Raw genomic sequence first — 12,547 nt, forward strand, 5'->3', positions numbered from 1 at the left:
TAGCCCGATCCTCAAGGCCCAACTTAGAAGCAAGGGTCACATCAAGGTCAACATGTAGCTTATCCACAGATTCCAGGGTCTTTCATTGTACCCTCAACCTCAGCCACTCGGGTCATCAAGGTCGAACATTCTTCGACCAAAAGCTCCCTATGTGTCTCATTTGTGCCAAATTCTTATCTCAAGGTCCTAAAACGCTCCTTTACCACATAGGCGCAAAGGGCCCACTCCAATGCATAATGAATAGCATTTATAAATAGCTCGTCCATCCTAATCTCATTTAAGTGGCGAAAATCCGAGCCTCAAAGCACTCTTGATTAGCAGAAGACCCAGAGAAAGGTCATTAAGGAGAGAAGGTGCCATATTTAGCGCCAAGGCCAGACGCTGAATGCCCGCGAGCTAAGAGGACTTGACCCCAGCATCCATAGGAGCTGAAGAAGACGAGGCATCAGTGGAAAGCGCAGGGACAGAGGTAGAAATAGAGGTGCCTAGGAAAAAAGGCTCAGGGAGTGCTAGTTCCTCGACCGAAGTTGGGAAAGATGAGGGGGAAGAACAATCACGTCCCTGAAGGGCGAGCGCACTTAGCTGGGGGGTTGGTAACCTCAGCAGCAACAGTTTTGCCCTTTCCAGCAGCACATACCATCTCAACGAACCTGCTTGACCCGACCATATCTACAAACAAGAGAAAAAGTAAGATAATCAATTTAGAAAATAAAAAGGTTGAAAAGGGAAGTACCCTAATCTTAAGGAAGGGGTACACTTTGGGTGAGGAGTGCAGGCATGGCTTGCCGATAGGTGGCTCTATCAAGACAAGACGACGTTCCTCACCGCTTGCGTAATATCAATCTTCCTCAAGGCTTTAGCCATCACCATAAGGGAAGCCAAAGCCTCATCTTCCTTTCTCCTCAGGTGCAGCCCATCTTTCTTCAGCTCTATCCAGTAATGACGGCTAGTATGAAGGCATCCAAAACCCCCCATAGTGTAATGACGGAGGGTAAAAAATTTATTTTTCTACCGTTTCAAAGAAGAAGGCATCCAATAAAAAATATTCAAGCACTTCCAACTGCTGAAATATCATAACTCTTCATTCTTACGAGTACTCAGTTGGTATAGTTGAGAGAAAAGCGTTATGCTAGGTTCAATATGATTATTAAAACACACAAACTGAAAAACTATCAAGATTCTCCAGCTGTTAGGAAGAAACTAAGCAATAGAGAGCTTCTGAAATCGAAGAACCTCCATGAAAAAGGGGTCTAAAGGAAAATGGAGACTCGCCTTCAACTGTTCCTCAAAAACCATGATGGTGTCACCAGCAAGAATAAGGTCGTTAACATGGACATGGGGAGAAGGAGCAAAGATTCAGAAAGAATTTCGAGAAATGAGATAAATATCATACAAATGATCCACATCGTTATCCGAGGGGATGGACGGAATATCACTAAAGGAGCCACCCTCATTCTCGGAGGTCTTCCTCAAGGGAATAATGGAGGTTGGCACTCGGATGGGGCAGTCCGATGAAGAGTTGAAAACCCCACTAGGGGAGGAAGAGATGTTTTTATCCATATCAAAAGGACAACACAAATTACTGTAAATCAGGGAATGACTTCAATTGAAAGGGAGTCACAAAATGAATTCCTTTGAAAAAAGAAGTTGCAGAAAAACACAAAAAGTAATGTTTGAAGAAGACGATGGACTCTTATAAAAGTGGTTTCAATGACAGGCGTTAAATACAGCACGACAAACAGTGCAGCAGCCGCCAAAAAGTCCCGTAGATAAGCGACATAAATAGCAAAGAGCCAATCTTGAAGAGTCATGTGTCCCGGACCTCGATAAAACTACTCTTTCTAAAAGTAGAACTCGGGTACTGATTCCGATATCATAGGACAATTTTGTTGATTTTCAATGGATGTGTATTATGAAAATAAGTGTGATTGATTGAAATTTAACTCCTTGCCAAAGGCTACAACACTCAATATTAAAAAAAAAAATCACTTTCTTCTTGGCTCTTTCTTTTCTCATCCATTCTTATTTTCCTGTCATTTTCTTCTGAAAAAATTTAGAGTCACCCATTTAACTTAGTCTTTAAAATTTTAATTATTGGACAAGATATCATCTTTTCTGTTTGTATTTTCTTCATCTTTTCTGGTTGTATTTTCTTCATCAATTTAAGCATTTTGTTTGTTTATGAAAAATAATTTATATATAAGAAATATTTTTTAAAAAATATTTTATTTAAAAAATACTTTTTAATAAAATAATTTATTTTCAATAATTTAATTTTAATTTAAAAAAAAATATATTAACAAATTTACATATAAGTTTTTGTAAAATTATAAAAAATATTTAAAAAAAAAAAAACAAATGGAAACTAAAATTTTAGTAGTTTTCTTCTCACAACCCCAATGCTATTATTAAAACCTCTCTTACTAAAATTTCTTCTATAATTTTAATTAAATGGATGGTTCAGAATTATTTTGAAAAATTAGATTTTAGATAAAAATGTATAATTTTTTTTCAATTTTAAGCGACCAACAGTTTCTAATTTCAGTAATTCATAACATTAAACACTATAATTTTTTTCTAATTAACAACATTTAATTTTTAAGCTCAGTAATTCTTTGCGGCTCTGCCTGGAAGTGCTTGGATCATCAACTATTTAATAAGATTCACCACAATCATACCCAAAACCAAACAAATAAGCTGGATCAACTTTGTATATAGAATATTAGCCAACAACGTACATCAAACAAATATATGAAATAGAAATATTATAGGACTAACACTCACTTCAAATTTCACTATATATATGTAATATATGAATTAGACATTTCAAAAGACGTGAATGATTGATCAATGTGAAAGATGAAGTCATCACTGCAAGATCAAACATCGAAACATTTATGGTATATTTGTCTAAGGACTGGTAGTTGATTGAGGAGGTTTAGTGTCCTTCGTAGGGAACGAGGGTTTTGGCAACTCAGGCAAGTGGGGAAAAGTTGGCAGTTCAGGCTTTGGTAACTCAGGCAATTTAGGTTTTGGAAGAGTGGGAATTTCAGGCTTTGGTAACTCAGGCAATTCAGGTTTTGGCAATATGGGAACTTCGGGTTTAGGAAAGGCTGGGACTTCAGGTAATGGTGGAAGCTCAACCTTGGGCAGTGAAGGCAATTCAGGCTTGGGAAGCTCAGGTACCTCAGGCAATGCTGTCTCCAGAAGATGTCGTGCATCTACAGAGATTGATAGAGTGATGAGTGAGAGCAGAACGATGAGGGAAAAGGAGGGAAGATCGGCCATAATTTGGCGACGAGATCAACCAGCTGCAAAGTGAATAGTAATTAAAATTTCTCCCCAATTTTGTTGTGCGTGTTGATAATTCACTTGTGTTGAGCTTTTATAGAAGTGGGAAGTGGAAAATGGGGAACCTTCAAAGGCAATTTGGTGGGAAAACTTGTGTCTTGTTAGCTCAACTTCCCACCAATACCATGGCCAAAGATTGATAATAAGCTAAAATATGGTTCTTACTTGTAATCATCCTCAGAAATCAGAACACTTGTCAAGTTCAAGCATTTTCACCTATTTAATAACTCACCCCTTTCTTGTTCTAGCTACAGAAGAATGGTTCTTCTCTAGGTACTTTAAAATAATGTTCAATGAAGATAGCCTCATCAGCAAAGTTGGCCAACCTACCCTCTAAACTTTGACATATCTTGAGTTGTAATTTTAGCAGTTCCTAAAAATGCTGAGGTTATCTAATGTTCATGATTGAATCTGCCTCGACGAATTCTAATTTCATATGCTTTTCAGAAACTTTATAATAAACAAGTATGGTCTTCTAAAGAATACCAAATGACTGGTGTGACATTGTGGCACTTATTGCTCCAATAGATCATCAGCTTGAGAAACACATGGTTCAAGCAGAAGAACTCCTACACCAGAAGAGAAAGCACATCAAAAACTTCTCTAATTCCAATATGCTTTCTAGAGAAAATTTGGGATTCTCTGCAGCAAATTGAATCATTAGACGCAAGTCAACCAGACCCAAGAAATGGAGAATGCTCCATTAAAAGATCAATGAAATCTGTAGCTTGTTTGTTACTCACTGGTTGATGGCTAGGTTATGGTTCTTAATCATAGTCAACTACAGATTACTTGATTTACGTATCTACCATATACACCTTCCGTCAAGCAATCATCTTTTCTCCAACCTTCAAAGATAATGTCAACAAGAAAATTAGTTTTCTTCAGGGACACAGAAATTTTCAATGAAAAGGAGTCCTAGTCTCCTAGATATGCTTATTTTCACCAACTTTCTAAAAGTTAGGCCAATCCACCCCCAAACTCTATCATGTTCTTCCTTCTTGCCTGCTCAATGTTCTCCCTTCTACAAGTCATCATGAATTTATCCACGTTCATATTCTGATATGGGAATTTAACAAAATTCTTTGGAACAGCTTATAAATCCCAGAGCAGCTAAGTTCATGCTCACTCACATAGTATTTGCATACATCTTTCAAAGAACCTCATAAATCATAATATAACCATTGAAAGGACTATCGTCTAGATTATCTCTACTCGTTCTACCCATGGATATCAATATCAAGAATCTCTTTCATCTGGGGACAAGCAGCTTCTACGACAGTTCATAAAACTGTAATCAAGTATGGGCAAACAGTAATGCATAATTTTCCTACTGAATTTTACTGAGCATTTGCCTATAATCTATTTGCAGAGCGAATAATCTTCCAATTCAAGTTGCTTCAACTTTTACACATCGATATAGGTATAAAGAAAAGATCAAAAGATATCAGCTATTAGAAACAGCAATTGCAAATTATTTCTGCCAAATGGGCCATGGTGCATAAAGGTGGTAGAGTCGACAAAGCTAAGACTACAACAGAATAAGAAAAATAAAATTTCAAGTTTACAACACAATACAATATGGTAGTTATTCCCTTCTATTCAAGGGCATAACATTATCCTTCAACTGTTATGATATCTATTAACAAAAGGGACAAACCAGAAGACGAGTAAAAATACATAATAATACAACATAGAAAGCAGAGATAGATTTAGCACCAAAATGTTCTGTTCTTTATTGCAACTTGGCCACTTTCCTCCTTCCAATTGCTTGCATTGTAATCCAGCGTCCATTTCTCAAATATACAGTCAACAAAGTCATAGTATCCACCATGAATAGAGAGTTCACCATTCTTCACTTTTTCTTCTATCCACGGGTAAGTGAGTAGATTTCCAAAAGACAAGTTGATTGATTCCTATTGAAAATAATTTCAGAGGAAACATTGTTCAGCAACTTTCAAGAAAAGAACTTTATGCACTATTCTACAACTTTACGACACCTCCCATCTACACACTACATTGCAATCCTAAGTTCCTAACTCCATTTTTCTATTGAGAAGACACTGACGCGCTTCTATTACGCAGGAACTCATACTATCAGTTTTACAAAGGAACAATACTGCAATGAAAGAACTGTTGTAAAATAAATTTAGATTTCAAAAGATTTTGTAGTCGTTGAAAATATTATGGTTGTTAAAAATTTTATTTGTTAGATTTTTTTTGTTATTGCAGGTTTGATATTTAAATCTAATATTAAATATAACCGTCATGATTTTATTATATTATGTCCAAATTTTTATAATAGTTTACAATAACTATTTTTCCATTATAAATAGCCTGTATTTTCATAAAAAAAATACACTCTCATTTTCTACGTTATTCCTTCTCTTCTCTATACTTTCTGCTGAGTTATAAATTACAGATAAATTCTTATTATTTTAATCTTAGAAATTAAATTCCAGAACAACCTGTTTAATTTTAGGGATTGCAAAATAACTTTTTAAGGACAATTTTCAACACAACTCAGATTTTAGTATTCTATCATATTTTTCCAACAATTTTAAGGATTTATTCTTTATCCTTCAATGGTGGGAGGTGGGAGAAAATAATTGAAGGTCTACTCCAGGCGATTATTGAAAATTATTGTTGTTAAAAGCTCGTGATAGACAATGAAATTAGCAGCATCAGCATCAGGAGCCGAACCTTTCCATTTCAAAACTTTCCGTTCCCAATCAAAAAAGAGCCCCATGAGTTATTCTTCATCGATTTTGCTGCAGAGCGATAGGGACATCGTCACCAAAAACAGCCGATTGTGTTCAAATTAGGGACAAGATTGAATTGACAAAAATTGAGAAAAATATATTCAATCGACTTCTCAACACTCTTTGCCACTTCAATCTCCAACTGGGCTATGTGTCGCAGGTGGTTGGGTTCGTGTCAAGCTTCTAGGTAAAGGAATACTTGCTATCTACTAGGAAAGAGGCACATGAGCTTGGTATGATTTTACAGTATGGAATCTATTTCTTTTATGATGAGTTAATTTTATTTAACTACCAATTTTATTTGAGAATTTAAGAAGACATTGAGGGTCCATTTATTTGAAAATTTGTATATTTCTTTTCTTTTTTTCTACTTTTCACTTTCTAATAACTACGCGTATTTATATATTTTTTGTGGTTATATTTGAAGTGAATTACATTGAAAGTGAACTGAATGGCATAATTAACAAATTTTGTGAAATTATAAAACACTTCATTTTCTCACAGTAAAACAATAACATCATCGTGAGTTTTGAAGATCTCTTAATTACAGAAATTGCATATTATACTGTTTTTTCCCTTTTCATTAGATTGTGCCTAGATTTCTTTAGTGTTTAGTCTAACTTTAGCTTTCTAAGTTGTGTTTGTGTGTTAAATGGCTATTGTAGGAAGGGAAAAATTATGTATTTTTAGTTATTCACTCTAAAAAATTTTTCTTTATCATTTTCTAGATAATATATATTATTGAAATTATTTATTTATTTTTTATTCTATATTAAATAATTTTTAGCAGCATTAAGAGTATTGTAATAGAAGGAAATAATAAATTCTTAAGACTCTTATGAATTACAATTTTTTTTTTATAAGATTGACCTAAAATATTTAAAAGTGCGAGAGTATTTTGTTAAAAATATGTTTATATTTCGTGTGGTACAAGGGTTGTCTTGTTTCTAATCAAGAAAATAAAATTCTTAGATTTTTATATGGTTTAAAATAAGCACTTGAATAATGATATGAGATATTTCACTGTGTTTTAGCCGGTGTATATGTTTACAAAATTTATACATAATGCACATGTGATTATTTGTTCAAATGTGAATAATATACTGATATTTGACATAAATTATAAGCATGTGAAACTAAATGTTTTCTTATTCATAAATTTGATATAAAATATTTAAAGAAAGCAAATGTGATTTGGGGTATTAAAATTGGAATGATAATATAATTATATCACAAGAGCAAAGAAGTTTAGACATCTCAATATCAAACTAGTGAATACTCCATATGATACTAATTCTTAAAAAAGAATAGAGATAATATTATTACTCAATTTAGATATGCACATATTAGTAGAAGATTGTTGTATTTAATGAATTTTTCAGACTTGATATAGCTTATGCTATATAGATTGAGCAATATACACATAATCTAATCATGATCATTGGACTACTTTAATCAAACTTAATAATTATATAAGAGGTACCATGAGTTATGGTATTCTATATAATGAATGTCCCACTGTATTAGAAAAATGCAGTAATGTTAATTGAAATTTAGATTCAAATGAGATAAAATCCACTAGTGATTATGTATTTAATTGGTGGTGCAATTATTTAGAAATCAATTATTATTGTCAAAACCACCATAAAATGAGTTTATTTCTCTAGAATTAGATAACAATGAGCCTTGAGTGGCTAAGAAATTTCTTAGCAAATACTATGTTGAGAATAAAATCAATATCATTGGTGTATTGTGATTGCCAAACGATAATAGCTATTGCAAAAAATAAAACTTTCAATAGTAAAAATAGACATATTTGTTTAAGACATGACATGGTTAAGCAGCTGCTCAGAAATGAAATTATATCTATTAACTACGTGGTGTCAGAAGTGGATTTGGCCAAGTGGATTTGGCCAATCCTCTGACTAAATCTTTTAAGAAAAAAGTTAATAAATGAAACATCGAGGAGAATGAGACTTAGCCAATCTGAAATTAACAGTGATAGGAACCCTACTTTTGCGATAAAAAATCCAATAAAAAAATTTTCATATACGTAATAATAAGCCACTTGTTAGTTCTGTTAACACTATTTAACGTTCTCCCTTCCTATAATGTGAGAAGTGCTAGACTCCATTAATGAGAAGATGAGCTAAAAGCTCTTAATAATATTCATATCCCTTGTGGATGATGTATAAACTGCAGTATACACCTGATGATATCACCTATATAAGTATGGAGTAGAACTACTTCTATGAGATTGGGATATAATCTTTAAAGCACTTGTGAACTACTAGGCATGTGCATGATCTATTAGAGCAAAACAATGTTGACAACAAGATCTGTAAAGTGTGAAGTGTTATGAGATTGATAGGATATTAGCATACAAAAAAGAGTTTTTTGGTTTATAGAAACAAAAATTTTATTAATTACTCTGTATGTTAAGTCTTATTAATCTAGGTCTAGTTCATAATCCAAAAAAAACTAAATTCAAAACATATACACTAAATTTTTTAAATCCAACAATGAAAAATCTTTTAAAATATGTGGGAGATTATTGTAAAATAAATTTAGATTTCAAAAGATTTTGTGGTCGTCGAAAATTTGATGGTCATTGAAGATTTTATTTGTGAGATTTTTTTGTTGTTGCACGTTTGATATTTAAATCTAATATTAAATATGACCATTATGATTTTATTATATTATCTCAAAATTTTTATAATAGTTTATAACGGCTATTTTTCTCTCTATAAATAGTCTGCATTTTTATAAAGAAACACACTCCCATCTTCTACGTTATTCTTTCTCTTCCCTATACTTTCTGCAGAGTTACAAATTAGAGATAAATTGTTGATGTCCTAATCCTGAAAATTAAATTCCAGAAAAACTTGTTTAATTCAGAGAGATTGCAAAATCAATCCTTAAGGACAATGTCCAAAATAAATCCTTAAGGAAATGTCCAACATGACTCGGGTTTTATTATTCTATCCTATTTTTTCAATAAGAACACACTGTATGTGGCTTATTCCATACCAAAGATGGGCCAAAGCAGAATGGTTAGCCTTAAAAATTTGATGTGTCACTCATTAATATTTCAAAATTGCAAAATGTTATTTCTAAAATTGCTTTTCTCAACATCTAAAAAAATATGGATGTGCATAATTGAAAAAGTAAACGGAATTTGAATGCTGTGGACTCTAAGAGGAGGGGGTTAGAAGAATATGTCACCTTCTCACAATGTCTGCACTGCCGGTCAAAACTGAGATTGGAGGCAGCAGCCTTTGTTCTTAATCTTGCATTCATCCCATTCCCCACCCAACTTCCAATGAAGCTACTGAAAACACACAAGAAAAAAAAATTCAACAGAATGTGAGATGTATGGTGTATGTTTTTCAAAATTGGACGGTGGTGATCATAAGAAACAACCAAAAAGTCATCTAGGAGACCTTGTCTCTACATCATCATGCATGCTCATTAGTGCACGAATACCTCCACAGCAACTGTGGCCAATAATTAAAATGTTTTCAACCTGAAAAAGGAATTATTTGTGAGTTCTCAAAGAAGAATGACGAATTATACTCTCAATAGCTTAGGTACTAAAACATCTGGGATCAAGCTTTGAAGCAAATAACAGAACACGCATTTCAAATTTACATCTCCTTGCCAATTTTTTAAAAATAGAAAACAATTAACCTCAACTGTCATACAAGCAGCCAACAACCCAATGTTACCAGAGATGATTCAAAAATGAAATGTACTTCATGAACTCATTCTAAGTTTGAAATGAGAAAGTATGCTTATATCCCATGGATTGGCCAATTTCTATTTGAAAGGCTGCAACTTCTTTAACAGCCAAAGTTTCTACTCCTGCTAATAGTTTAGCAAATTCTTTGTTGTTATATCGGGTCTGTGCTTTCTACCTGATTTGATCTGCCAACTCTAGTTAATTTCTTACTCAAATTTACCAGTAAGAACCATTTCGGAAATTATCCAAATTCAAGTGGCAATTAGCAATCACAACCTGCATTGGTTCAAGTCAATTACCCTACATGTCCAAGGAATTTACAATCAATACTGTGGCTCCAAAGACGCATGATGCATGAGTTAAGAACCTATATTTATAGCATAACTTACTTTAAGAGAATTTACAGCAAATTCTAGAGCAGCATTTGTTTCAGATGGTCCATTCTGCAAAAACAAAAAACGCAGTTCACTTCAAAGTTCAAAGCATAGAGATTAACAAGTTTAGATTACTCAAACTTGACGTATGATATACCTCATATGAGGGGACCATATTTGCAATATTGCGTACTACAAATGCTTCTCCTGGTTGGAATCCCAGGATGCTTGAGGGGCAAACCCTGGAGTCTGCACAAGCAATCACCATAAACTGATCTTCAAATTGTTAGTCAAATTTATATTCCCACTTCAGCAAGCAATTGCAATTAAAACCGAACAAGACGCATAAAAATTATCTATAACACATAAGAACATATTGTTCATTAATAAACTAGAAAAGCCATTATTATTTACCTTAGGTGCTTGACCCTTGGCAAGATTTTCATAGTATTCCTGGTTTTCCCTGATCAAAAAATGAATGTCACACTAAAAGGCCCAAAATATTTCCATGAAATATAAACATCATGCCACAATTATTTACGCTTACATATATTTATGCTTTTTGAAACTCAAAAACCGCTGCTTCATCTCGTCAAATAAGTCACTATCATTTTTAGTTATTGCAGGGCTCTCTAACTTCCCGCTTTTAGATTCCCTGGTCAGCCCTGGAACCTCTATTGAAGCCTTCAGTTTCAAGCCTGAATTGCTGAAAATGTTGAAGTATTTATGAGTTTATGACAACATAAACAAAGTTCCAAAAATGTTACACTAAATGAAACACAGCTTGTAATTTATATCAAATGAGAGACATGCCCATAAAATTCCAAAGGCTATATTGTAGTAATTGTCATAAAATTCCCAGCTTTTTTCCATAAATGTATTGTGGACAGAACAAACTCAGAAACTACCAGGCAGGTGTAAAATTCTCGGATAGCCATTAAAAAATTTTCATTGAATTGCACCTCAAATTATAAATGAACCTTGGCATTACACAGGTAAGTTGCTTCATGTTAGCATTACATGATAACCAGCATTTGAAAGTCAAGTTTAAACAAGAACCACATCATGAAACTAAGTAAAAGAACATCTGCTTAAGACATTATTCAATACCTTGATAAAATTCTATAAAAGATTTAAACCCCAACAATAAGATGGATGGACCAAATTAACACAAGTTGAAAACAATATGTATCACTAGAAATCTGCTAAAACGTAATGTTAGAGTTAATTGTTAAGAATTATCAACCATGTTCAGCATATAGAATATCAAAAAGCCAAGACATTCAGCTCAGTTAATTAAGATCGTCTCTTAGAGTAAGCAATTCAGCAGCAGAGCATCTTACAGCACCAGTTGTACTAAATCAAGGAAGAGCAACATAAATCTTAAAAATAAAACAATATATTTGGGGAAACTAAATCTTGCAGCAGCAGCGCAACTTACTTCAGGTTAGCGCACAATTTCAAATGGGTCTGCTCAACTCCACCTAATTTCCCTGTGGAACCAAAGATCTGCAACAAAACAATTAAGAATACAAATCAAGCAGCAAGAACCAAATGATGTATAGACACATAAGTGTTTATGAAGCAAGGAAAAGAGAGAGAGGATCGGAAGAGTACTGTCTGTGGACTCAGTGATGAAATTATGGAATTGGAGGCTTGAATCAAGGGTGGAGAGGATAAGGGTTGCTTTGAAACAGAGGAAGTTGGAGAAAGAATTGCCATTGGAAGGCTCTACAAAGCTAAATGGGTGCTTCCAATCCAAGCAATGAAATGCTGCTGAAAGAACTGTAGATTTGACGGGTATTTATGAACATAGCTTTAAAAAAGATGGGTATGCGCTGGATAGTTCAAGAAACGCTCGTTTGTCTCCAAGAAAGACGGAGAACTCGAAGTTTTTGTTTAATTAATTAAGCCACGTTGCTCTGGAAGATGAAAATTCCCATTCTTCTACTGTATAATTCTTTCATTACATTTCTAATGATGGTAATTAAAAATAAATAATTAATAATTTTCATAATATTCTTTCTTCTTTTAAACCGGTTGGACAAGATGCCACCATTTTTATCAAGGTGCTTTTTTTTTTTTATTATATTCTCTTTTGATTTTACAATTTTCCTTTGGACCTGTAAGTTTCATTGCATTTCAAGGCCCATCAAGGCTAAAAGCCTACAACAATGGGTAGAAGAGTAACTCACAAGATCCAGATGGCCCAGCTCAATAACTCAACCCAATTGAATCAAACCAATCAAAATTCAATCCGAATCAACCCGAACATAACTCAACCAGAAGATGAAGCTTTGGATTCTTTTCATTGGATA

General features: G+C 33.6%; 2 protein-coding genes across 2 annotated transcripts; both read right to left on the reverse strand.

The window, feature by feature from the left end:
* Positions 1-2,637: 2,637 nt before the first annotated feature.
* Positions 2,638-3,375, reverse strand: LOC110619183 (protein PELPK1). The gene has a single exon (XM_021762458.2). The coding sequence runs from the start codon at positions 3,286-3,288 to the stop codon at positions 2,911-2,913; it is 378 nt and encodes a 125-aa protein (XP_021618150.1). The 5' UTR covers positions 3,289-3,375; the 3' UTR covers positions 2,638-2,910.
* A 1,428-nt stretch (positions 3,376-4,803) lies between these two features.
* LOC110618405 (beta carbonic anhydrase 5, chloroplastic) lies at positions 4,804-12,156 on the reverse strand. Its single transcript, XM_021761529.2, has 9 exons — positions 11,847-12,156; positions 11,671-11,738; positions 10,777-10,935; positions 10,644-10,692; positions 10,387-10,500; positions 10,245-10,298; positions 9,557-9,639; positions 9,339-9,444; positions 4,804-5,267 (listed from the first exon to the last, which is right to left on the reverse strand). The coding sequence occupies exons 1-9, from the start codon at positions 11,949-11,951 to the stop codon at positions 5,064-5,066; spliced, it is 942 nt and encodes a 313-aa protein (XP_021617221.1). The 5' UTR covers positions 11,952-12,156; the 3' UTR covers positions 4,804-5,063.
* Positions 12,157-12,547: the final 391 nt, after the last annotated feature.

This window comes from Manihot esculenta, chromosome 7, assembly GCF_001659605.2.
Source record: "Manihot esculenta cultivar AM560-2 chromosome 7, M.esculenta_v8, whole genome shotgun sequence".
Lineage (NCBI taxonomy): Eukaryota > Viridiplantae > Streptophyta > Magnoliopsida > Malpighiales > Euphorbiaceae > Manihot > Manihot esculenta.

What these genes read in the sequence shown, in the direction of transcription:
- LOC110619183 (XM_021762458.2), bottom strand. Translation starts at nt 3,288, where the DNA reads ATGGCCGATCTTCCCTCCTTTTCCCTCATCGTTCTGCTCTCACTCATC.
- LOC110618405 (XM_021761529.2), bottom strand. Translation starts at nt 11,951, where the DNA reads ATGGCAATTCTTTCTCCAACTTCCTCTGTTTCAAAGCAACCCTTATCC. An exon ending in ATATGGTCCCCTCATATGAG is followed by an intron (nt 10,299 to 10,386) that starts GTATATCATACG and finishes TTGTTTTTGCAG; the next exon opens with AATGGACCATCTGAAACAAA. An exon ending in CATGATGATGTAGAGACAAG is followed by an intron (nt 9,445 to 9,556) that starts GTCTCCTAGATG and finishes GTGTGTTTTCAG; the next exon opens with TAGCTTCATTGGAAGTTGGG.